The 27,979-nt window shown below is 41.2% G+C and overlaps 1 protein-coding gene across 1 annotated transcript in view; it reads right to left on the reverse strand.

The window, feature by feature from the left end:
• Window positions 1-1,279: 1,279 nt before the first annotated feature.
• The window catches only part of LOC309568220 (alpha-tectorin-like), a gene marked incomplete at its 5' end in the record, with an annotated part of 138,703 nt that continues 112,003 nt past the window's right edge, over window positions 1,280-27,979 (reverse strand). The window contains 4 exons of the mRNA XM_082273880.1: window positions 1,280-1,382; window positions 16,893-17,009; window positions 20,077-20,164; window positions 22,351-22,513. Of these exons, the coding sequence (XP_082130006.1) occupies window positions 1,300-1,382; window positions 16,893-17,009; window positions 20,077-20,164; window positions 22,351-22,513 (451 nt within the window). The 3' untranslated portion in view covers window positions 1,280-1,299. The remainder of the gene's footprint in view (window positions 1,383-16,892; window positions 17,010-20,076; window positions 20,165-22,350; window positions 22,514-27,979) is intronic.

Genomic DNA, 27,979 nt, shown 5'->3' on the forward strand with positions numbered 1-27,979 from the left:
ATATACATAGAAAGACAAGTTTTGTTATTATTTTAAATTACAAATGATATTTTAAATTGAATTTTACCTAAAGCCAAAACATATCTTCCCATTTTAGATAAAATACTGGTCTCTTTGGACCCTTCTCCTTTATCTTCTGTCCTGTAGACACAGCTGGAAGTAGGAGAAAATCTTGCAAAAGTGAAGAAAATTCCCTCTTTGACAGTTGTCACCAGAACAAAAGTTCCCATTGAAAGATTTCCCTTCACCTGCTGCTCTAGTAACAGCTCAAAATTTGGTTTTGCTATCAGCTTCTGTGACAATAGTCATCAGGAGAAATACAGATGGTGATTCTACCCAGTGGGGGCACAGACAGTAATAAAAACAACCCAATGAAGATTTTACCCGTCACAACTAAAATACAAAAATGTTTGCTTTGCATACACTAGAGGGGTGTATACCTAGTATAAAATGTATACATTTATACTTATAAAGTGGATGTGCCATTCACCAAACATTCACTGCAGGTATATCTTCCTGGTGCATGTATTTTAAATTACAGTGGTAGATTCACTCACAGTGAATATTCAGTGAACGTCGCATTCACTGCTTCGTAAAAATACCCCAAGTTTGTTTGTTCTTTATGACCAAAAAATATGAATGCATGTTATTTTTCTTCACAGCAAGAGAAAATGAAATACATTTAAACACTGGATTTATTACTGCATTAATTCAAAGCCCAACATTTTATTGCTCACTTCTGTGTACTTCGGGAACTAGCCAGTAGTGCCCATCTGTAAATTACAAGGATAACTAATAACTGTATATAAAATGTGTATTTTAAAGTAGAGATCATGCTTTATCACAAAACTTGTGTAATAATGTATTTAAATGTGTATAAAGAAGATTTCAGTGGCTCCACAGTATTCCACAACCCATAGATCTTAACCTCAGCTAACATGACACATTTCATGGACAAAAAATGAGTAATCTAATACAAAACCAAGCCAGAAAATATGTATTTATAAAAAGTGTGAGGTCAGGGATGCAAGGTATACAGTAGGTACACAGTTGGTCCTTAAAATCAATCAAAGCAACCCGAAACACTCCATTTGGCCATATCATTGTTCAAGAGGTTAAAGTTACAACCATTTATTGCTTGAAAAACCATAATCGCAAACTGCATGTAGTCATAAAACATTTTTAAATGTCTTTTTTCTTATGACTTGCAAAATGTCTTTTCCTGGGCTATATGTCCCCAAAGAATGTCTTGGGTAAATTCATCAGAAAAAAACTTCAACTGCTTTTTGGTAATTGTTCTTATAAATAAACTCCAAGCATACATATCTGATGTATAATGCAATAAAAGAGCCAGACACGATGTACTGTTGAAGTGCTTGACACTGTAAAATAAGTAAATATTAAAATGAATAAGCATTATTGACAATAGTAGCAACAACTGTAGCATTACATATATTATGAAAACAAATTAAAAGCAATTTAGTACGTGAAACAGCCAAGTATAATTTTGTTTCTATACTATTTAATTTACAATTCAACATGTCATAAAGGAATATGCATATAGCACAGATGAACACATCTCTGGAAGCTGTAGCCTAAAAAAATGCATTTAGAGGGCAGAGCACTAGCAACAAGCATTGCCTGTAGTCTCTCTGCAGCTGATATTTTATCACTACTGACTTACCATGCCACTCTATATCTCTGTATACAGCAGGCATCACTAAATGGTGGACCGCAGTTCGGACCCAGACCGAATGACAGTCGTATGCAGGCTAGGTGTCCTCTCCCAGTGATAACCTCCTTTCCCTGCTGCCACCGCTGGCAGGCAGAAGGCATGGCATGCCAGGACTGATGGCAGGACCAAGGGAGGGACCCCAGGACCAAGGGAGGGGACCCCCCAGCTAACAAGCTTGTTACTTGCTGCCAAAACATAGGGTGGTCCCTGCAACCAATCACCGGCCAACAGAGAAATCCGGACAGTCTCACCCCCATCCAGACATGCCACACCCCCAGCCCACCAACTGCGGTGCATGGTAGGATTGGAAACGTTTTAAGAAGGGAACTGGGAGGCAAGGAGGGGGGCTGTGAAGGGGACTGATATATAAGAAGGGGGCTGTGAAGGGACTGATATACAGTACAGGAAAGGGGGGCTGTGAAGGGGAGTAGGATGCAAGGATAGGGGAGGCTGCGAAGGGGACTTGTGTACAAGAAGGGGGGGCTGTGAAGGGACTGGTATACAAGAAAGGGGGTAACTGTGAAGGGCACTGGTATACAAGAAACGGGGTAGCTGTGAAGGGCACTGGTATACAAGAAAGGGGGGGCTGTGAAGGGCACTGGTATACACGAATGGGGGGCTGTGAAGGGCACTGGTATACAGGAAAGGGGGTTTGTGAAGGGGACTTGGATGCAAAAAGGTGGGGGCTGTGAAGGGGACTGGGGTGCAAGGAAAAGGGGGAGCTATGACAGGGACTGGGATGCAAGGAAAAGAGGGCTATGAAGGGGACAGGGGTGCAAAAAGGAGAGGCTGTGAAGGGATTGGTATAAAGTACATAAAAGGGGGGGCTGTAAAGAGGACTGGGGTGCAAGGATAGGGGGGCTGTGAAGGAGACTGGTAAACAAGAAGTGGGGCTGTTAAGGAACTGGTATACAAAAAAGGGGGGCTGTAAAGGGAGACTGGTATACAAGAAAGAGGGTAGCTTTGAAGGGTACTGGTATACAGTACAAGAAAAGGGGGGCTGTGAAGGGAACTGGGATGCAAAAAGAGGGGGCTTTGAAGGGGACTGGTATACAAAAAAGGAGGGCTATGAAGGGGACTGGAATAAAAAAAGGGGGGGCTGTGAAGGGGACTGGGATGCAAAAAGGAGAGGGATATAAAGGGGACTGGGGTGCGAGGAAAGGGGTGGCTATGAAGGGGACTGGGGTGCAAGGAAAGGGGGGCTATAAGGGGGACTGGGATGCAAGGTTGGGGGGGGGGCTGTGAAGGGGACTGGTAAACAAGTAGGGGGACTGTTAAGGGACTGGTATACAAGAAAGGGGGTTGCTGTGATAGGCACTGGTATACAGTACAAGAAAGGGGGGGCTGTAAAGGGGACTTGGATGAAAGAAGGGGGGCTGTGAAGAGACTGGTATACAGTACAAGAAAGAGAGGATGTAAAGGGGACAGGGATGCAAGGTTAGGGGGGCTGTGAAGGGGAATGATAAACAAGAAGTGGGGCTGTTAAAGGACTGGTATACAAGAAAGGGGGGCTGCGAAGGGACTGATATAAAAGAAAGGGGTTAGCTTTGAAGGGCACTGGTATACAAGAAAGGGGGCTGTGAAGGTGACTGGGTTGCAAAAAGGGGGGGGGGGCTGTGAAGGGGACTGGGATGCAAAAAGGAGGGGGCTGTGAAGGAACTGGTATACAAGAAAGGGGGGCCATGAAGGGGACTGGGATGCGAGGATAGGGGGGACTGTGAAGGAGACTGGTATAAACGGTGGGCTATGAAGGGACTGGTATACAGTGCAAGAAAGGGGGGCTGTGAGGGGGACTGGGATGCAAGGATAGGGGGGCTGTGAAGGGATCTAGTATACAAGAAGGGGGACTGTGAAGGGACTGGTATACAAGAAAGGGGAGCTGTGAAAGGACTGGTATAAAAGAAGGGGGTAGCTATGAAGGGCACTGGTACACAATAAAAAGGAGGGCTGTGAAGGGACTGGTATACAAGAAAGTGGGGCTGTGAAGGGGTGCTGTAATGTAAAGGGGGTCTGTTGTAAAAGGGGTGCTGTGGTGTAAAGGGGGGTGTATTGTAAAGGGGAGTGCTGTAATGTAAAGGGGGTCTGTATTGTAAAGGGGTGCTGTGATGTAAAGGGGGGGCTGTATTGTAAAGGGGATTGCTGTGATGTAAAGAGGTCGATGTGTTGTAAAGAAGGAACTGTAATGTAAAGGGAGGGGCTGTATTGTAAAGGGGTGCTGTAATGTAAAGGGGGACTGTGATGTAAAGGGGACACTGTAATGTAAAGTGGGGGCTGTATTGTAAATAAGGGGCTGTATTGTAAAGGGGTGCTGTAATGTAAAGGGGGTTGGTATTGTAAGGGGTTGCTGTGCTGTAAATGGGGGCACTGTAAAGCAAAGTGGAGCTGTGATGTTAAGGGGATGATGTAATGTAAAATGGGTTTATTGTAAAGGGGGCTGTGATATAAAGAAGGGCACTGTGATGTAAAGAGGGAGTTTCTGCAATGTAAAAAGGGGTCACTGTGGTGTAAAGGGGAGACTCTGATGAGAGAAGGGCTGTTATATAAAGAGGGGGGGCTGTGATGTAAAGGGGTAACTGCAATGTATGGGTGGGGAGGGGCTGTGATATGAAAGATCTGGGTCCCACAAATATGAGACTTGGACCAATGCTAGAACAGTATTTTACTAACTGGGCCTCTGTGAATTTTAATTTAATCCCCTGGTGTAGAGGCATCAGTGCCTTAATTTCGCACTGTAGAAATACAGCTATGAAGTAGACACAGGAAGTGTTCTGCTATTTTTTTTAGGAGGAATTTGATACAAAAGGTACATTTTTCAAGGTACTGTCCAGGCACAATTAACCTTTTTAAATAATCCCTAGAACATAGGAAATCTTAACTTTTTGAGTGTAGGTACATTTTACGTTGTACTGTAACATTTAGGATCTGTTTATAATAACAGATAAACAAATTGCAATACATATATGAACAGATTACCAGAAGAATAACATTCATAAATATACGTAAAAAGTAAAAACAGATATTTGTAGTCATTACATATGTTATTGTATCAAATGTCTGAATAACAAACAAGGTCGACTATGAAATCAGAATCCTCTATTTTAACTGAAATTCAGCTAAAGCATATCTAAACCCAAAACCAAAATTTTACATATGGCAGCTTACCACTTCTTAAATGTAATGGCGGGATTCATTTTCTTTAACTTTTTTTACCCTTTCTTCTTTGTAATCCTGTGAATAATAAACGTCCTGTCTCTTCATGGCTACACTCATTTCTCCACTATATCTATCTTTTCCTGATAGTGACATCTTGCTCTCCACCTCATCCAGTCAAAGAACGTTTTGCATTAGTTTAGAAAATGCAAAGCATTCTCTAAATGGCACCTGTGCTGAGCAGCCGACCTCCTGTGTTCACAGGGCATCAGGCCAGCATGGGAATTGATTTCCAGCTTCCAGTGGCTTTGGCCAGGTATATCATATACATGTGTAGCATCCTTTAGAGTGTTCTAGATCTAAATAGGTTTGTTAGTGTAGAAAAACTGATTTGGCTGAGAGCCAGGCCTGGGTTGAATCTGGGTCAGGGCTGAGTGACTCAGGGAGGCTGGATGACTAAGCAAGTAGCATCTCTGGTGACTCCCCCTACTTTCTGGAACCTTGGAGAAACTTCCAGAAGTAGAGGGTCGAGTCTGGGAGGAGTTGGTTGGAGTTTTCATGAGGACCCCAACCAATCCCCAGTGTAATGGACTGGCAGGTGGCATGCAACCTCATAAGTATGCATGGGTCTTGCCAGCAGCGGCAGTCAGGTGGAAGATGGAGTGCTGAGCAGGCTGTTGGTGGCCCTTGAGGGTGCCCCCTAGTCTAGGGGGTGACTTTGGGCCTGGGGCTCGGGTGCTGGAAGGACCCTCTACAACACACAGAGGAATCGTTCCTGGAGGCACAGGAGCAAGGAGAGGACAGTAGGAGCAGGTCAGCACGTCCAGGAGGTTTCCTGAGAAGTCAGCTGGGTAGGCTAGTGAGTGTGCAGTCTGGGAGGACTGAAGAAAGAGTGTCAGTCTGGGAGGACTGTGCTGGAGAAGTAGTCAGGGGAGCTAGTAAAAGAGGCAGCTGCAGCCAGGCGGGCTGGCAGTGCCTGAAGAGGTGGTGCTGAGATCAGTAGCCACAGGGATGTATGCTGGACAGTGCCTTTTTGCTACACATCAGGGGGTCTCAGGTTCCTGTCTGTAATGGGCTGATACTTGAAAATCTGACTGAGATCTGTATCAGATTAACTATCAGTGTGACAGCTGGAGTTCTGCAAGCAAGTGTACTGGAGGAACTAAGAAGAATATATAGACTGTATATAGGAGAAGTTGTCCCTGAAGTTGTTTGAAGTCAAGTGGGCATCCCACAATACCCCTATCCCTATACAAGTTTACCACCTTCAATAAAAGAAAAAGTACTGAACTGTTTTCTGACTCTGGAGTGACTGTGAAAATTTGTGTCTGGCTGTGCAGGGTGGGGTATCCCAGTTCACTACAACTCCTTAGGGGGTGCGCTACACATAGTTACATTGTTTCAAGCTGGACCAATGTAACTATGTGTAACATGCCAGTGCCTGGAGTTCTTAAAATTACCATTTATTTCAGAAATTATCTTCCCATAAGATTATACGTGCATGTAATGGATTTTGTACATTGGATATGTAAAAATCAAAAAGGCATGAGATGTCTTCTAGGTGCTGTCATCTCTGATGTGATGTCCACAGCCTACCCAGACATAAGACTGTCACTCAAGTGACACTCTATACTATTCCCCTAAACTCTTGACACTAATGCTTGCTTGGATGCTGCAAATAATTATTCAGTTTCAATACATTTACACTGAAATATTCTGACAAAACATGAGAGATCCAAAGATTCCAGATCTTTTTTTTACTCTACCATGGAGACGGACTGACAACTTTACATTAAACAGGTACCATGACATTTTTTGTTTTACTTGTGTAACTGTCAGGTACCAGACCATCAAGGTCTGGATAAATCTGCTTGGCAGGTGTAATAATGAAGATCAGAAACATAAACTGGCCAAGAGTACAGTCAGGTGACTTCAGATTCAGTAGATCTTCACAAGGAATCTTAGGGATATTGGAGCCTAGTAGGGATGATCGAACGGTTCGGGTCGACCATCGGTTCGGCCCGAACATTGGGTGTTTGAGGTTCGGCTGAATTTAGAACTTTTTGCCCAAAAAGTTCGGAATTCGGCAAACAGAACCGACCAAAATGCAATGGTTCAGGAAATGGGCTTTAAAGCCCGTGATTGGACCAGAACCATTAGCAAAAGCCAATTGAGGGGGCAGAAGAATGCTAGGAATGTGATTGGAGTGACTAGGGGGCCCATAGTCCAATCATTAGTGAATATGCCCCCCAGTATATAAGATAGCCCCCGCCAAATTCCTAGCATTGTTATACAGGACATGGAAGAGAGTGGAAGCAGTTCTGCTAATTTTACTTTAAAAGTGTCATTTAGCATTTATTAGTGTGAGGAAAGGGATATCTAGTGTAGTTAGAGTGCTCCTTTACACTTTAGTTAGCTTCAAAAATTTAGTTTCTGTAGGGAAAGTGTGAGGGTGACCGTAATGTAGTGTAGGGTTAACTGACTGCTATGGCAGGGTGACCGAACCCTTCCATTTTAGGGTGACCGTAATGTAGTGTAGGGTGAACTGACAGTGACTGCTATGGCAGGGTGACCAAACCCTTCCATATCAGGGTGACCGCTATAGAGAAAAGCTAGTTTCTCTCAAGTCAATTTCGCTGCAGGAATATGGCTTCTCACCCGTCAGCATTCTTTTTGGCTGCAGGCGTCTATAGTCATTTTTTGAGCACATGTTTGGAGTCAGGCATGACATCTGAACATGTGTATATGGGGTATATATACACACACATGTCTGTATATATACACCTGCACATATATAGGTGTGAAAGGAGCAGAAAAAACTACTTGCACTAATGAAATAATTAACACCAATATAGTTACGCTCCTATCACACCTATATATGTCTAGGTGTGTATATACATATAAGTATGTGTCTATATACACCACTATACACAAGTTCAGATGTTTTGCCTGCCTCCAAAGAACCCAAAAAAACGCTAGCGAAAAAAAAAAACGCCCAGGTGTGTTGTTGCAGGCATTTTTTGGGGGTTTTTGGAGGCAGGCAAAACATCTGAACTTGTGTATAGTGGTATATATGGTTTGCCTGCCTCTAAAGAACCCAAAAAAATGCCCAAAAAAATGCCTGCTATTAAACCGGCAAGGTGTGAAAAGCGAGAAGCCAACATCCTGTGCTGTAAGTGTTCTAATACAAATGATCTTTTTTTATGGTTCTGGACATGCTACAGAGCTGAAACTTCACAGGTGCACCTTTTAGACCCCCCCAGACACAACATTACACAAAAAAAGTTCTTAAAAATTGTTTTTAGAGAGGAATTATTGAAAAAAAAAAATTAAAAAAAAAAAAAATTTCTTTGGATTTAGTATCTGGGGGGTCTAAAAAGTGTACCTGTGAATTTTAATCTCTGTAGCATGTCCAGAACCAGAAAAAAAGATAATTTTTCAGTAGAGCAGGGATGGTGGGACCCTCCTTTTACACCTATATGATCTTTTTTTGGGGTTTCTGGACATGCTACAGAGCTGAAACTTCACAGGTACACCTTTTAGACCCCCCAGACACAAAATCACACAAACAAAAGTTCTTAAAAACTGTCATTTTTGATAAATTTTTGATAGAGAGCCAATTATTGAAAAAAAAATTAAAAAAAAAAAATTCTTTGGATTTAGTATCTCGGGGTCTAAAAAGTGTACCTGTGAAGATTCAGCTCTGTAGCATGTCCAGAACCATAAAAAAAAGATTGTTTGTATTAGAACACTTTCAGCACAGGATGTTGGCTTCTCGCTTTTCACACCTTGCCGGTTTAATAGCAGGCGTTTTTTTGGGCATTTTTTTGGGTTCTTTTGAGGCAGGAAAAACATTTGAACTTGTGTATAGTGGTATACACCAAGTACTTTGACGTAGTGGTGGGCTTGAGCACGATATGGCCATATGGTGGGACCAAATCCCCATTTTTATTTATGGGTTGTCTCCATATTTGATAGCCTTTTCTTTTGCATGTGTGCGCCATTCTTCTTTTTTAATATACATGTCTCTTGGTTCATAGCTGCACCGGTTTTAGATATACATGTTCAGGGTTTGCTCCCCCAATTTTTTGCTTGTTTATTATGTATTTGGTCTGACCAGACTTCTATCAGTGTCCACTATCAAGTAGATATAGGAGGAGTCGCTTGAAGTGCAGTTGCACATCTTTCCCAGCAAGGAGTATTATCTCCAAGGGTTAGAGAGGCTGGATTCACCCCTTTTTTATGGATAGTGTAGGACCCACTGATAATGGGGTACTTTGACGTAGTGGTGGGCTTGAGCACGATATGGCCATATGGTGGGACCAAATCCCTATTTTTATTTATGGGTTGTCTCCATATTTGATAGCCTTTTCTTTTGCATGTGTGCGCTATTCTTCTTTTTTAATAAATCAATAAGTCACCACACAAAGTTATTTTGTGTATATGTGTCACCAACTGTGACACATATAGGGGACACTGCTGCTAAACATGACAAAGTGCTTTTCACTTCACTTCACATAAAATTCATAAATACTTTCATTAAGCGCAATGCAATATAGTAAAAAAAACGTTCCCTTGATTATAATAAATCATCAAAAAACATCTTTAACATCTTAAAATGTATATTAACACAAATAAAATGTCCATATATTTCAATCCACCAATGTAATGTGAAATTCTCAGTCTCTTCCACCCCTTTTTGGTGCAATCCATGCGATACATGCAACCACCCAGTGCTCGTATTAAACTCTCATTCTATTATTTTGACCATAATAACAAATCATGATCATATATGCACTTGTTGCCCCTCTATGGGCTATTTGATCTTTGCTCCTCCACTGGCTAATGTTCTCCTCTAGCAGCGCCACACTCACAGACAGATTGCATGTAAAAACAGAATGGGACTAGTAGTGCTCTCTCTATAACCGTCTTTTATTAAAAACACATAAAATGAACAATAACATTAAAATCACCCAAAGTGCTATGGACCAAGCATTTCATAAAGACATGGTTACATCAAGCATTCTCCTTCATACCACAATGCTCGAGGACTTCCAGACACCCAGGGTGTCCCATTTCTGTTTTTACATGCAAATAGCCCATAGAGGGGCAACAATTTTAACATGAGCACTGGGGGGGGGGTTGCATGTAGCACACAAATTGCACTAAAAATGAGTTGAAGATATTGAGAATTTAACATCACATTTGTGGGGGACTTTCTATATTGGACTGCAATACATAGACATTTTAATTGTGTTAATATATATATATATGTGTTAATATATATTTTATGATGTTTTGTGATGATTTATTTTAATCAAGGGATGGTCTAATTTACTATTTTGCATTGCGCTACATCAAGGTATTTATGTATTTTATGTCCCAAATCTGCATCCTCTGGTGAAGCTCAAGGAAAACACCAAAATCTTTTTCCCACTGAAAAACATAAGAAATCTTGCCACCTCAACCTCCGCAACATCCCCAAAATATGCTCCTTTCTAACCAATGACACAACAAATCTCCTAGTTCACTCCCTGGTCATCTATCGCTACTCGCTACTACTGCAATTCCCTTCTCATTGGCTTACCGTTACATAGGCTATCCCCCCTCAATCCATCATGAATGCTGCTGACTCATCCACCTTACCAATCGCTCAGTGTCTGCTACTCCTCTCTGTCAATTCCTCCACTGGCTTCTGCTCACCCAACAAATTAAATTCAAAATACTAACAACAACTTACAAAGTCATCCACAGATTAGTCCCCAGCTACATCACTAGCCTAGTCTCCAAATACTAACCTAATCACTCTCTTCGTTCCTCTCAAAACCTCCTGCTCTCTAGCTCCCTCGTCGCCTCCTCCCATGCTCGCCTCCAGGACTTTTCCAGAGCCACTCTAATCCTATGGAACCCCTTACCCCAATCTGTCTGATTATCTCCCACTCTATTAGCTTTTGGACGATCAATGAAAACCCTCCTCTTCAGAGAAGCCTATCTTACCCACACCTAATAACTGTGTTTTCATTTTCTCCATCAGCTCATCCCCACAGTTATTGCTTTTTGTTTCACGTGACCCTCCCTTCTAGATTGAAAGCTCTACCGAGCAGGGCCCTCGGATTCCTCCTGTATTGAATTGTATTGTAACTGCAATAGTCTGCCTTCATTTTGTGAAATGCTGCGCAAACTGTTGGCACTATATAAGTCCTGTATAATAATAATAACAACAACATACAAAGTTGATCTCCAGAATCATAGATTGAGGATACTATACCCTTGCATAGAGGATTATGATTTTGTGTTGCCTTTTTTTCTATAGACCTTTTTGGATAGCTGTGTTGCATAGGGCAATTTCCAAACTATTGATTGGTTAGGTACAGCTGTGTTGCTGATTCCCGATCCTCACAGCTTTGCCTAAAAAATGCAAAGGAGTCTTTACTCTCTAAGTAAAGGCTTTTGCCGAAATCCACTAATGTCTTGTTGTCTCTTTTGAATATCAAGGACTTTTTGCTGTTTTAAAGAATAAATGGCAATTCAGGATTATATGTAAACCCCAGCCTTTGTAAAATTTACCAAAGGACTAGCACTCTACAGGTTTGTGGGATGGCTGTGACTGGGGGGGGGGGGGGGGGGCTATAAACTACAAAGAAGGAGTTTATTAGAACATCCCACAGATGAACAAGCATTCAAAATTACTAGGGTTGACTGCCATGTCTACTAAGTGTTCACTGGGGGGCTGACAAATCAGTTGCCCTTAGGAAGGAGGAGGACAGTTAGCTACAGTAGAACTGGGCCGGTAGATTAAATTAAGCACAGAGGATATACCCTTAGCTGTGTCTCAAAAAACTGTAAGTAAAAAAACAAAGTAACCAAATGGTGTTTACAGACAGTGTGCATGATGACTATAAGTGCAAGGCCATAGCACTAGTGCAATTTCCTCATTCTGGAGAGCCCATACTCTGTCGAGTAACACCAAGGATGGATAGATTCAGGCAGGCCCTTGATTCTGAGATTAGATGTCCAGGCATGGTTTTCAGTACCCTCCTGTTTGTAGTGGATGGTCTGTATTTGTATCTTGAGTTTTTAAATCTATACTTCATGCACTTCTAGCACTGTTCTGGTGTCATTCATTCTACCCTCAAGATGAGCAAAGTGAGATCTCAGTTATCTTACCTCTTGAGATAAGTGATTCATTATCTGCTTTGAGGTGGCATCCATTGCTTTCTGCAGAATAGTCTGAAATGTGTCCAGTAGGGAGGATGGATTTCTAACTTCCTTCTCTAACAATGAGAAGCATATGGGTAATTTTTTGAGACAGTGATCTTGATAACACGGGATGCTGTTAAAGGGCTGATGGGGGCCATTTTCTGAGAACCACAGGACAAGGGCTCCTTTCTTGGTGTTTCAAGCTTTGACCAGACAAAGTCCATGGCTTCCAGGGAGTCTGGGCCAAGTACACCGTTAAGAGAGCAGCTCAGGCTTCCGAAAAGCTCAGCTTTTAGCTTTGTTGCCCACAGGTGAAACAGAGTTAGATAAGGTGTGTTGCTATGGCTATTTTATTGTTTTTTTTTGTAGCATAAATTTATAAAATAATACATTTTAGTTACCATGAATTGATTTTAAAAGCTGGGCTTCATCTATTTGAACGGATGGGATGAGCATGGATTTAGAATCTGTGTGGGTTGAACTCCATAGGGAAGGAGAAAAGGGGAAAGTAATTGTGGGGGTTTGCTATAGGCCACCTAACCAAGGGGAGGAGGTAGAGCTGGAATTCTTAGCACTAATGAGTAAAGTGGCAAAATTGGGATCAGTCGTCATATTGGGGGACTTCAATTATCCCGACATTGACTGGGACGAGGGGACTGCACACTCACAGAAGGCCCGCCTATTCACGGAAACCTTACTGGATAATTACATGTCACAGTTGGTGGATTCTCCGACTAGAGAAAATGCAGTCCTGGATCTATTGATCACTAATGACCCAGACCTAATCTCGCAGGTATGAGTCCAGGACAATCTGGGCTCTAGCGATCACAGGATGATCACATTTAGTATAAATAACAATATAAAAAGGCAAGTGGGGAACATAAGAACCCTAAACTTCAGAAGGGCAAACTTTCCAAAATTGTACTCATTGATGGAAAGGGTAAACTGGGACCAAACCCTGAGATCCCTGACCACAGAGGAAAAATGGGAATGCAAATAGGCAAAAGCATCTTGCAGTGCATTCCTATGGGAAATAAATTTAGAAGAGACAAAGCCAAACCTGGCTGGCTAAACCGTAGCGTCAAAAAACTTATTAGGGGAAAAAAATTGGCCTTCAAGAAGTATAAATCAGAGGGCACAGTATCGACTTTCAAGCAATACAAGGAGGCAAATAAGAAAAGTAAACAAGAAATCAAGATGGCTAAAATCAACTTTGAGAGACAAATAGCGGAGGATAGTAAAAAAAACCCAAAGAAATTCTTTAAATATATCAACAGCAAAAAAACTAGGGCAGAGCATATTGCACACATAATTAACAATGATGGGAGGATGGTTACAGAGGATACTGAAAAAGCAACCGTGCTGAATGCTTTTTTCTCGTCAGTCTTTACACAGGAAACGGAGGGGTACACTGACCACGACTGTTTGGTTAGTAGTAATACACAGGACTTGCCACTATGGCTAACAGAGGGTGAAATCAGGGAAAGGCTGGATAAACTCAACACAAACAAATCACCAGGCCCGGATGGCGTACATCCGAGAGTACTCAAGGAACTCAGTAAGGTTATATCCAAACCACTGTTCCTGATCTTTGCTGACAGTATTAGGACAGGAGATGTACCAGGGGATTGGAAGAAAGCTAACGTGATTCCGATATTCAAAAAGGGCCAGAGGCATATCCCGGGAAATTATAGGCCTGTCAGTTTGACATCAATAGTATGTAAACTTCTGGAGGGGATGATAAGGGACTATATCGTAGAGTTTGCTAAAGACAACAACATCATCAGCAGTAATCAGCACAGGTTTACAAATGGGCATTCTTGTCAAACCAATCTATTAACATTCTACGAGGAGGTGAGCTGTGAGCTAGATAGGGGGAGACCAGTGGATGTGGTGTACTTGGATTTCGCTAAGGCGTTTGATACAGTTCCCCACAAGCGCTTAATTTATAAAATAAGATCTGCAGGTATCGACAGCAGGGTTTGCTCTTGGATACGGAATTGGCTTAAAGGGCGTGTCCAAAGGGTGGTAATAAACAGCGCATACTCAGACTGGTCTGAGGTAGTAAGCGGGGTGCCCCAGGGCTCAGTCCTGGGACCAACCTTGTTCAATTTATTCATAAACAACATTGAGGTCGGGATCAGTAGTTCGATATCAGTTTTTGCAGATGACACAAAATTGGCCAGAGCAATAACTGCACAGCATGAAGCAGATATCCTACAGAATGACCTGGACAAAATTACAGAGTGGGCAACGACATGGCAAATGAGGTTTAACGTGGAGAAGTGTAAGGTTTTGCACTTGGGGACTAAAAACATAAAAGCACAATACACGTTAGGAGGGGAACCCTTGGGGGAATCAAAAATGGAGAAGGATCTGGGAGTCTTGGTTGATGATAGATTAGGCAACAGCATGCAATGTCAAGCGGCAGCTGCCAAAGCCAGCAGAATATTAGCATGCATAAAGAAAGGGATGTATTCCAGAGATAAGACTATAATCCTTCCACTTTATAAAACTCTGGTCCGACCGCATCTGGAGTATTCTGTCCAGTTCTGGTCGCCAGTCCTCAGGAGGGATGTGTTGGAGCTGGAGAGAGTCCAGAGAAGGGCAACTAAACTAATTAGGGGATTGGAGGACCTTGACTATGAAGAGCGTCTACAATCGCTCGATTTATTCTCCCTGGAGAAGAGACGTCTGAGGGGGGACATGATAGCAATTTATAAATATCCTAATGGGAATCCCAGCTTAGAAAAAAAGCTGTTCATTCGAAGGGATTGCATGAGGACTCGAGGGCATACAATGCGATTAGAGGAGAAGTGTTTTAACCTCAGGCAACGTGGGGGGTTCTTTACTGTTAGGGCTACAAGATTGTGGAATTCTCTACCACAAGAGGTGGTTTCTGCGGGTAGTATGGTGGCTTTCAAAAGACTCTTAGACTTACATCTCAAGGATCAGAACATTCAGGGGTATGTGAGATGATTACAGCCACACACACCTACACAGGTTGAACTGGATGGACTATTGTCTTTATTCAACCTCACCTACCTACTATGTAACTATGTAACTATTTACAAGCTAATTTACCTGGTTCATGGGGCTAGTGGAGCAGGAAGTGATGGGAGTAGGGGGACAGACTTAAAGACTTGAGTGTAGCCATGTTTTTAACACAAAAAAAATCAGTAATCTTAAGGACTGGAGCAAGCAAAGAAGAGCAGTCAGTAAGTAGGCCTGGGGAGTAGGAGAGGGTCGATAACACCTGGAATACTGGAAGAAGAAACTTCATCTGGGGATGATACTAAATCTATACTGCAACCCAAGTTAAGTAACTGTTGCATACATTGCCAATGCTCGTTTGATAGGAAATATAGATAGCTTGTGCATGTGTACATTGTATGTATATTTGTATTTCAATGAATGTCGTGTATTCTTTTCCTAAATGTGTAAGCAGTTTGTATGCACAGCATTGTTGTTAAGTAAAGCACAATAATATCCTACATAGATATTTGTGCTTCCTTTGTTTATACCAAAGTAAGCTTAACTACTTTACGACCGCCCGCCACAGTTATACTGCGGCAGGCAGCCGCTCCTGGGCGAACTGCCGTAGGTATACGTTGGTCACGCGCAGGCAGCTAGGGGGCGAGCATGCGCTGGCGGCGGCATGCTCCCACCCCCACTCATCAGCGGGGAAGCCGATGCAGCAGGCAGGCAGCTCTGATTGCCGCCTGACACCCACAGAGAGAGAAGAATGGTCAGCTGTTACAAACAGCTGACCGTTCTTCTCTCTGGAATGATCACAGAGCCCCTGTTATCCTGCTATATAGGAACACAGGTCTCTGTGATCATTTCACAAGCCACGCCCCCACAGTTAGAAACACGCCGGTAGTTACACATTTAACCCCTTGATCACCCATAGTGCATAGTGTTAACCCCTTCCCTGCCAGTGTCATTATTACAGTAACAGTGCATATTTTTAGCACTGAGTACTGTAGTAATGTCACTGGTCCCCCCAAAAGTGTCAAAAATGTCAGTCAGGGGTCCGATCTGTCCGCCGCAATGTCGCAGTCCCGCAAAAAATTGCAGATCAATCGCCATTACTAGTAAAAAAAAAACAAAAAACAATAAAGATGACATAAATCTTACCCGTAGTTAGTAGTCACGATAACTTTTGCGCAAACCAATGAAAATATGCTTATTTAGATTTTTTTTTTTACCAAAAATATGTAGCAGAAAACAAATTGGCCTAAAATGTTAAAAAAAACATTTTTTTTTAAATTTTTTTGGTGAATGTTATATAGCAGAATGTAAAAAATGTTGTTTTTTTTTTTCAGAATTGTCGCATTTTTTTCTTTATAGAGCAAAAAATAAAAATCGCACAGGTGATCAAATATCACCAAAAGAAAGCTCTATTTGTGGGAAAAAAGGACATCAATTTTATTTAGGTACAGCGTCGCACGACCGCGCAATTGTTTGTTAAATTATTGCAGTGCTGAATCGCAAAATATGGCCTGTCATTAAGGGGGCAAATCCTTCCGGTCCAGAAGTGGTAAAAGACAAAGCAAGACATCAGGTAGCGACCATCACCTAGACCGGCGCATTGAAAAAACCTAATCATTCATGAATAATTATTAAAAATGTATGAATATTAATAATCATCTTTTAGCATTTCTCCAGGTTAAATTTGTATTAAATTATTACATTTATTCACACATTGACAGGCTCCCAGGACACATGCTACTTTAATAACTGAACTGCAGCATGCCCAGGTGCTTTTTTCTTAGTTACACATTTAATTCCAGATATCTCTTACCTCGACAGCTACGTCCATCTTCCTGCAAGGTCCCTGTAACACAGCTACATATAGGTCCATCTAGTCTGCTTGTACAGATCTGTTCACATCCCCCATTTTCCTCGCACCAGTCCAAACCTATAATGCAAAAAGAAAATCTATTCACAATGAAATACCTTCTAATAATTCTACATTCATTAGCCATGTATATACTTCACCATAATCATTTTTTTAATTAAACTGTTCCATTTCATATTATTTTCTGAATGTTAAAAATAGAATGAGAGCTAACACTTTGTCTGAGCCTACCACAAAGAAAATGTTCATTGAAATATTCAGATACATGCAAAAAAAATTCTCTGCACTCCACATAATTCACACAGTAAAAACCATAGAACAAACCATTGGCAAAAATAAAACAGTGGTATTTTTGGTGTCTATAAGGGTTCTTCTTTTACCTATAAAGTCTATGTACCCATAATACATTATATAAAATGCATATTCATTTTTATGTATTTTATGGAATATTCTAATTCAAACAAATTAACTTTGTATCATTGTTTATCAATTAAATTCTTTGCTCCAGATATATATTTTCTGCTGTATATATATATATATATATATATATATATATATACAGGGCTTTTTTTCAGCGGGAACGCGGGGGAACGCAGTTCCGGCACCTCTAGAACTGAATGTATGTGATGGCAAGATGTGTAGGTGTGTGCTGGAGGGTCTATTGATGCTAGCTGCTGTGGAATCTATTGTTGCTGGAGGGAAGGGTGTCTATTGTTGTTGGGGAGTTCTTCTGTTGCTTGTTGGGGATCTATTGTTGCTGGGGGGGAGGGGTCAGTCATTGTTGGGAGCAGAGATGTATAGTAACGAAGTAGAACTACTTCACTACTGTACTTAAGTACAGAAAGGCGGTGTCTGTACTTTCCTAGAGTAGAATTGTTTTCTCCTACTTCCACTTTTACTTCACTACATTTTTTCGATGATTTCAATACTTCTACTCCGATATTTTTTTTATGTGCTGCATAGTTACTAGTTACTATTATAAAAATTACCACTGCCAGAACAGTAGATGGCAGGTTTCATGAAGTTCAAAACATGTGTATAATGTCATGTGTACTTTTGACAATTGACTTCTTTCTTTAATAACTTTAACAACTTTAACTTTAATAAACTTTTGACTTCTTCTTTAATAACTACATAACACAGTACTTGTACTTTTACTTTTAGTACTTGAGTAGCAAAATGTTTAAAAAAACTACTTGCAATACTTAAGTACAAAAAATGTTGAATACTTTAGTACTTCTACTCAAGTCACTTATTGATCGAGCACTTCCACTTCTACTCAAGTCACTTTTTGATCGAGCACTTGTACTTTTACTCAAGTATGGGTTTCGAGTACTTTATACAACTCTGGTTGGGAGGGATGTACTGTTGAGGGAGGGGTTTTTGTTGCTGGCTGCTAGAGGGTCTATGTTTGCTGCTGAGGAATATATTGTTGCTGGAGGGGATCTATTTTTACAGGGGGGTCTATTGATGCTTGGGAGGTCTATTGTTGCTGGCGGGGGATCTACTGTTGCTGGGGGATGGGTTTTATATTGCAGGGGATCAATCGTTGCTGAGAGGGATCTACTGTTTAGGGTAGAGTCTAATGTTCCTGGCTGCTGGAGGGTCAATTGATGCTGGCTGTTGGGAGTCCATTGTTGCTGAGGTGGATCTATTGTCACTGGGGTGTCCATTGTTGCTAGATCTATTTTAGTGCCTTTTTTGTTATCATTACCACATTCCATACACATTCACCACAAAATGATACTTGGTTCTGTATTTTCTAAATGAGGCGGTACTGGGAGGTGGATAAGGGGTGGAACCAAGGAACAGTGCGTGGAGGTGGGTAAGGGGCGGGGTCAAGGGCTGACTGAGAAGGGATGAGTTCCTGCACCTATTCTCTGAGAAAAAAAGCCCTGTATATATATATATATATATATATATATATATATATATATCAACACACAGGCATTAATGTCTAAACCGCTGGCAACAAAAGTGAGTACACCCCTAAGTAAAAATGTCCAAATTGTGCCCAAAGTGTAAATATTTTGTGTGGCCATCATTGTTTTCCAGCACTGCCTTAACCTTCTTGGGCATGGAGTTCACCAGAGCTTCACAGGTTTCCACTGGAGTCTTCTTACACTCCTCCATGATGACATCACAAAGCTGGTGGATGTTGAAAACCTTGCACTCTTCCACCTTCGGTTTGAGGATGCTCCACAGATGCTCAATAGGGTTTAGGTCTGGAGTCATGCTTGGCCAGTCCATCACCTTTACTCTCAGCTTCGTTAGCAAGGCAGTGGTCATCTTGGAGGTGTGTTTGGGGTTGTTATCATGTTGGAATACTGCCTTGCGGTCCAGTCTCCAAAGGGAGGGTATCATGCTCTACGTCAGTATGTCACAGTACATGTTGGCATTCATGGTTCCCTCAATGAACTGTAGCTCCCCAGTGCCAGCAGCACTCATGCAGCCCTAGACCATGACACTCCCACCACCATGCTTGACTGAAGGAAAGACACACTTGTCTTTGTACTCCTCACCTGGTTGCCACCACACACGCTTGACACCATCTAAACCAAATAAGTTTATCCTGGTCCCCTCAGGTTCCAGTAATCCATGTCCTTAGTCTGCTTGTCTTCAGCAAACTGTTTGTTGGCTTTCTTGTGCATCATCTTTAGAAGAGGCTTCCTTCTGGGACGACAGCCATGCAGACCAATTTGATGCAGTGTGTGGCGTATGGTCTGAGCATTGACAGGCTGACCTCCCACCCCTTCAACCTCTGCAGTAATGCTGGCAGCACTCATACATCTATTTCCCGAAGACATACTCTGGATATGACGCTGAGCACGTGCACTCAACTTCTTTGGTCGACCATGACGGGCCTGTTAAACTGCTGTATGTTCTTGGCCATCGTGTTGCAACTCAGTTTCAGGGTCTTAGCAATCTTCTTATAGCCTAGGCCATCTTTATGTAGAGCAATAATTCTTTTTTTCAGATCCTCAGAGAGTTCTTTGCCATCCTCTTACTCTTACAAAAATACATTTCCTGATTCTGTTAGAAGTTCCTTATGGGTACATTTTTTTTTTCATCTGTAAGCTAAAAATAGAATTAATATACGGTAATTAAAAATATAGTAAATACTGACGTTTCCTTCTTATTGGGCCAACAGAAATGATTTGCTCTTTCGAGTCCTGTCCATGGTCATTGGAACTTCTGGAATTCTGAGGACAATTCTGTCAAATAAACATAGTATGGAAGTAGGTAAAAATACAAATAACTTTATTACTTCCCCTTCTGTTTTTTTCTCAAATTATTTAGCTAATACTACACCCAGTGTTTTCTGCATCTTCCTGATAATGATTTTATTTTGTGTACAGGTTAGGGTGTTGCTTTAAAGATATAAATATATTTCCTAGTCTTTGTTTTATACTTCTGGGGTGCATGTCAACTGCATGTCATGGAACTTTGGTTAGCCTCTAAATATGGCCCTTTGAAAACTTTATATAGTGTAAGTATGTAACAATTGAAACAATTGGATAACTTCCAGGGAAAAGATGAGATATTGTTCTGAAACCGAGTAAAGGGTTTTATAAGGGTCCCAAGTAGCAAATGGTTGGAGAATGAACAAATGCTGTTGAGCCCCTATGCCTGTCAGTATCAATATTCTTATGTATTTGGAAAGTTATGTATTCTGTTCATTAGTGTTTGTGATATCATTAGGGCTCAAAGTCATGTGTGTCAATAGGCATACAGTTTTCATGAACATAGTTAATACAGGTACACCATGGCCACAATAAAAAAGATGAAAATCTTTGACTGGCAATAGTGGTCTCTAGTCCCATTCTGTGAAGAGTTTTGGATAGATAGGGATGGATAAGAGTCCCTAGCAGATGTTTTTTTTTTATTTCTGTCCCCGTTGCAGTTTTTCCTTTATTTCCTGTTTGGAAAAATCTCTGTAACAGAGTGCTAGATATCAGTAAAACATGACAGGAGTTCAAAGTCACCCCCCCCCCCCCATACAAAACTTTACTAAACAGGGGGAAAAAAAAGGTTTGGTTAGACATCATGTTAATGTGAGAAGTGGAAATTTTGAGTAGGGAAGTTGGTCATACAATTTTTCTATTTTTAGGCTTTCACATGTCACTAACCATCTACAGTTTACCACAATATATATTAAGTGTTTGCTACCTTAACATTTCATTTTCCTGATTTGTGCATGTTGTACCATATACTTGTGTTAAAAAGTATCTTGTTCTGTTTAAAATGCTACCTTTGTGTGAAATTCCTGGTGATCTAGTCAGTCTCTCTGCTTTCCTATTGCAAATTGACCACCCAAGGCATGAGAGCACAACCCTCCCAGCGTTGTCAGTTTTCTGACTGTGCTTGAAGCACATTCTGCCTGTCCTCCAATGTCCTTGACAGCATATTTATAATATGTTTTATAAATATAAGCAAATGTTTGGCCTTGCATTTCTATTTTAAACTGGATGGGTTGTTTTAACAGGTAAGGGTTCACATATATTTGAATATGTATGGTATAAAGTATAGCGAGAGAGAGAGAGAGAGACCCAGTGCCTACTAAGTATGCAAATAAAACAACTTTAATCAGGGTAAAGAAATGTTACTCACAAAGGGGCTTAAAAACGAGAATGTATTGCTGTGAGGAGGTCCTCAGCATCATAAATCTCCAGTCCAGGGCTGTCAGGAGGTAGAAAGCCGGGTTGTAGCTACAGCCTGAAGAAGGAGCCATGCTCTGCAAATGTGTTGCCGACCATGTCCCTACATCACTTCCAGTTAACGACGTCACATCCGCTGGACCGTACGTTCCACAGGATCCAGTAAGCACTGTGAGCCATCGGCACTCCTGACAGTTGGAACCCAGCTGTCTACCTCCTGACGACCCCGGACCAGGGATTTATGATGCTGAGGGTCTCCTCACAATGCTACATACTTGATTTTAAGTCCCTTTGTGATTAGCTTTCCTTTAACATAATTAAACTTGTTTTATTGCTACACTTAGTAGGTGCTGTGTCTCTCTCTCTCTCTCTCTCTCTCTCTCTCTCTCTCTCTCTCTCTCTGCATTCCCTAGAGCTGCTTCTTGCTCCAAGAAAAAGCTGCCACTACAGTGATCTGTTATATTAATGGACTGCCATTTCATGGACTATTCATTTTAATGACTTTTAAAGGACTTGTCCACCAGAGAATCATCTTTGCCCCTTCAGTTATACCAAACATATACCAAACATTTGTTTTTTTTTGTTTTTTTTTATGGTATCTAAATAAAAAACTCAAACATACTGTAAAGTTAACAATGCACAAGCTTATTGTAAGTACAGTATGTTGAGAAGCAGAAACAAATACAAGATATAAGCTCACATTAATCAAAAAAAACATACTGCCAAGGCCATTTTATACTTACAATTTTACATGAGTATTTTTCAGAGTCACACAAAGATACAGCACAGTGGAGATGAACTTCATCATAATCTCCTATGAATTTAAACACTGTGACATGAAAACGACAAGTAAGAGAAATTCCATTCTCCTCTATCCCAATGGTGTTGTCTTTTATGTTTGGACATCTGGTTAGATAAAATGGAAAGTTTTTATAGCGGAAATATTAGTGGCACGTTCAAAACAGTTTCATTACATTTCTCATCAGTTAAATCTTGCTCCATTAAGAATTTAAAAAAATAATAAACCCTACATTTATAAATTTATATTTAAAAGGTAAACCCTTACCAGATAGTTGGACCCCCTATTACGGAAGGTCAAACAGGCGTGCGAAATCAGTCACCAGAATTCCTCTCCAATAGGTAGGGGCACGCTAGCCCCCATGCAGTCACGCTGTTCCAGCCGCGGCCAATCAATTGAATAACATGCCTGTATCAAGCAGCTACATGTGAGTTTTTTAACCTTTTTTTATTAATAAAATCCGTACATACTTCACCATGTGCGCCCCCATTTGTATTATTGGAGGTCATCCCCTTTATACACCTGGAGTCCATTGAGGTCTACCGGTTCCATGGTCCTTGTCCGGAGGTTCTGTGGTTGTTTGGAGAGGAATTCTGGTGACTGATTTCGCACGCCTGTTTGACCTTCCGTAATAGGGGGTCCAACTATCTGGTAAGGGTACATCCTCTTTTTTGTGTGATCTCCGCCAAGAAACTTCCTTTGCAAGAATTTTGTTGGATCTGTGGCTACATTTTCAGCAATTGATTTCCTTTCCTCTATATGGACTTATGGACACTGGTTCACCTCTTTTCTTTAGTTAGTTAATTTATCTAGTGGCGCTGTACCATTTTCACATTGTTTTTTTGGTTTGATATACTTTGTACTAGCAGCCTTTTTAGCTCATTGTCCTCTGTGCGCAGCTTTCCTCCATTATTATATTTAAAAGGTAAATACACTGTTTTTTGTGTTCATTTTGCAAAATTTTAAGGTAGGAAAATAATTTTAGTTTAAAATACATAAACTGCTAGTTCCTTCTGCCTTGGTGTATTTCTACTAAAATGAAACTCCAAGCAAATAATTACCATATCAATGCTTTGAAATGCAAGGTATGTTTCTTAATCTTAATCTAATGTCTTTGTATTTGTAATTTTGGCCAACTATTTTTGCTTACAATACACACACCTTTGCCCAAGACTATGTTTACAAAGACAGTAAGCTTGTTCCTATAGGTGGCAGAGACTATAAGTAGCAGAGACTATTGGCTATAATCAGCCACAATTTTTTTTCTCATCGTTGGTGAAAATATTCTCATATAAGCTTATTTACACTTCATCACACTAATTCTAAATCAGGGTAAGGCCATTAAAAAAGTGATCTGTGAAAAAGAGATGATCCTAGCAGACAGCCGTTGTTTGGACACTAAAGGTTATGCACCTACGATTTCCAATGATGAATTCATCCCTGCGTCTGCCAGCCAGGATGATCTCTCTGCAACTTTCTGTTTTACTGACTACATTACCGACTACTGAGCCAGCGCTCTGCGAATTGGAAAGAGGTGATAGTGTTGATTTAATGTCAAATGAGCAGGTAAGATGTGGAAGGAGGAGACAGAAAGTTTGGTGTGCAGCATATCTGTAGCATTCCAGATAAAACTGTAAACTGACAGTATATGTTTTTCAATAATGCATTTCCTCGCTCACCTCATGTGAGCAAATATGTGGGTCAACTCTGCCCCTTGAACCATCAGAACAACCCTCAGAATTGACCAAAGCTGCCCTGACTCTCACCCTAGTGTTTTTTTCCTTGACATAGTTCTGGACATCACTCAGAATAGGTAAAAGTTTGGATTACTCTTTCATCCTATTTCTCTACACTCTTGCCTATGTTCAAGCTGTCCTAGGTAGAAGATTCCTTGTTAGAGGTAAGCCCTCCTGAGAAGAATGCTCCCCTTCCAGTTCCGTTTACTCATCATTAGGGATGATGGAACGGTTCGGGTCGACCATCGGCTCGGCCCGAACATTGGCTGTTCGAGGTTCGGCCAAATTTAGAACTTTTTGCCCAAAAAGTTCGGAATTCGGCAACCAGAACCGACCAAAATGCAATGGTTCAGGAAATGGGCTTTAAAAGCCTGTGATTGGACCAGAACCATTAGCAAAAGCCAATTGAGGGGGCGGGAGAATGCTAGGAATGTGATTGGAGTGACTAGGGGGTCCATAGTCCAATCATTAGTGAATACGCCCCCCAGTATATAAGATAGCCCCCGCCAAATTCCTAGCATTCTTATACGGGACATGGAAGAGAGTGGAATGCTGTTCTGTTACTTCTGTTACAAAGTGCTACAAAGTGTCATTTAGCATTTATTAGTGTGAGGAAAGGGATATCTAGTGTAGTTAGAGTGCTCTTTTACACTTTAGTTAGCTTTAATTTATTCAGTTTCTGTAGGGAAAGTGTTAAGTGTAAGGGGACCGTAGTGTAGTGTAGGGTTAACTGACAGTGACTGCTATGGCAGGGTGACAAAACCCTTCCATAGCAGGGTGACCGCTATAGAGAAAAGCTAGTTTCTCTCAAGTCACTTTCGCTTCTGTAATATGGCTTCGCCGCCGCCAGCATTCTTTTTGGCTGCAGGCGTTGCTAGTGATTTTTTGAGCACATGTTTGGAGTCAGACATGACATCTGAACATGTGTATAGGGGGTATATATACGCAACCATGTCTGTATATATACACCTAGACATATATAGGTGTGAAAGGAGCAGAAAAAACTACTTGCACTAATGAAATAATTAACACCAATATAGTTACGCTCCTATCACACCTATATATGGCTAGGTGTGTATATACATATAAGTATGTGTGTATATACACCACTATACACAAGTTCAGGTGTTGTCAAAATCAAAAAATCTCTTTCTTTTTTATTCAATAATTGGCTTTTTTATCAAAAATGACAATTTTTAAGAACTTTTTTTGTGTGATTTTGTGTCTGGGGGGTCTAAGAGGTGTACCTGTGACGTTTCAGCTCTGTAGCATGTACAGAACCATAAAAAAAAAAAAGATTGTTTGTATTAGTGCAATTATAGATCTGGAATATGGCTTCTCGCTTTTCACACCTTGCCGGTTTAATAGCAGGCGTTTTTTTGGGTTCTTTTGAGGCAGGAAAAACATCTGAACTTGTGTATAGTGGTATATATACCACTATACACAAGTTCAAATGTTTTGCCTGCCTCCAAAGAACCCAAAAAAATGCCCAAAAAAATGCTAGCGCCAAAAAAAAACGCCCAGGTGTGTTGTTGCAGGCATTTTTTGGGGGTTTTTGGAGGCAGGCAAAACATCTGAACTTGTGTACAGTACCACTATACACAAGTTCAGATGTTTTTCCTGACTCCAAAGAACCCACAAAAATGCCTGCTATTAAACTGGCAAAGTGTGAAAAGCGAGAAGCCATATTCCAGATCTATAATTGCACTAATACAAACGATCTTTTTTTTTATGGTTCTGGACATGCTACAGAGCTGAAACTTCACAGGTACACTTTTAGACCCCCCAGATACTAAATCCAAAGTCAAAATCAAAAAATCTCTTTTTTTTTTTTTTCAATAATTGGCTTTTTTATCAAAAATGACAATTTTTAAGAACTTTTTTTGTGCGATTAATAATCCCTGGGGCATGACCCAGAACCCTAGGCACTTTTTAGGAGCATTTATTGGGTTTTAGGGCTTTAAAATTGTGTTTTTAGATTACCGAAGTTCGGGTCCCATTGATTTCAATGGGGTTCTGAAATCCGGGCCAAACTTTCGGGTAGTTCGGATGTTCTGGCCGAACCGAACTTTTCAAAAGTTCGATCATCCCTACTCATCATTACTGTTCACAAGCCAGGTCCAGTCAGTGGCCCTTCAAATTTGTATACCTGTATCCTACTAAGCTGATCCTGGGATGCTTGCTAAAGATTTAGCAGGATGGGGACCTGGCTAATTGCCATAATTTCCTTCTGTCCAAGGAGACCATGGCTTCCTCTCTTGTATGAAACATCAACCTGCGCTCAGATTCCCTTGCTGTCCAAGAGGGATTGTCTATGTCAGGACAACATTCTTCACCTGAATGTGAGCAGGCTAGGCATGATGGTCTGGAGATTGAAAGGGGGGAATTAGACACCAGAAATCTACCAAGCCAACCAGAAAACCTACATTCCATAGGGTCTGGAATATATTTACTGACACAACGGAAAAGGAAGGGTGGAGCTGGGGTCAACTTTTAAGGATCTTTTTTTTTTTAACATTTAATGGTACACTACTTTGGTGGAGCTATCAGTCAATGTTTTCCATTTATTTTCTTCAGTTGTCTCTAGACAAGCGAATGTTAAAGTGTCTGCCTTGTAGGCCAATATGGGGAGTCATTGAATGGATCAATTTGATTCAATTCTTTAGAGCCGCGATGAAGATAAGACCTCCTTTTAATCCAATCTTCCTGCAATGGGACCTGCCCTTGGTTCTAAAGGTCCCAACTTCTCTTACATTCTTCCCAGCCTCCTCCTGTTCTCTTTGGCACTTATGTCTGCTGACAGTTTTCTTTGCGGCAGTTGCAATGGCATCGTTTAGGAAATAGAGATGTTATTAAGTGAGGAACTGTACTGCCAGCTATTTCTGATAAAGTCATACCCTGTACAGTTTACCAAAAGGTGATTTTGATATTTTACTTCAGTTGGGAGCCAGTGCTGCCATTTGTTTCACTGTAGTCTCCTCTGACAGACTTGCTTCACCTAGCAAAACTTGACTTAGAACCTCTGCTTTAGAATATCTTCAGAGAGCAACTTTGGGAAGTAGACAAGCTCTTCTCTAAAGCCCCGTACACACGTACCGATCGTCGGCCGAACGATCGGCCGTCTTTTGTCCGAGGGCTGTCTTGTCTGTTGAAAAGTGCAAAAGACTGCACACGAATTTTGTCGGCCAACAACAGCCGACTGCAGAAGTGATGTCATGTGATGGTTAACTTTCCTTGTCTTTTTTCTTTTCTGAGCATGCCCAGTCTTGCAAATCTGCTGTCTGTCGGCTGAAATCTGTACTGACTGGCGAACAATCGGCCGTTCTGGTGTTGGCCAACAAAAATTTGAATGCTTGCACGACAGATTCTGTTCGGCCGAAAATGCGCTGTCGGCTGTCGGAAGCATCATACTAACAAGCCTACAATCGGCCGATCGGTCGTCGCCGAATCTTTACGGCCGACAATCGGTACGTGTGTACGGGCCTTATGGGTCCAAAGAAGGGTGCTCCAGCTTCTTTCAGATTTATCTCAGGTTGAACTGTCAAGGTACTTCAGATGGTGTACACATCTTCTGGCCTTCCCTCGCATTAAGAGATCAGGGCACATTTGGAAGGAGGTGTGTCAATGTCATGAGCATCGTTTGGGTAGTTCTCAACAAATGCGGTATGTTTTATAAAAGTCAGTTATGGTATGTTTTATAAAATTATGTTTTATGAAAGTCAGGTAATCAGCATTGTCGTTAATATTAATTAAATGTGAAAGCATATTTGAATTTTGAAAGCAAAGTAAGCTTGTCCCCCTTTGTTCAGAAAAATATGAAAAACACTCCACAACTTC

This window comes from Pelophylax lessonae, assembly GCF_965119305.1.
Source record: "Pelophylax lessonae genome assembly, chromosome: 12".
Classification (NCBI taxonomy): Eukaryota; Metazoa; Chordata; class Amphibia; order Anura; family Ranidae; genus Pelophylax; species Pelophylax lessonae.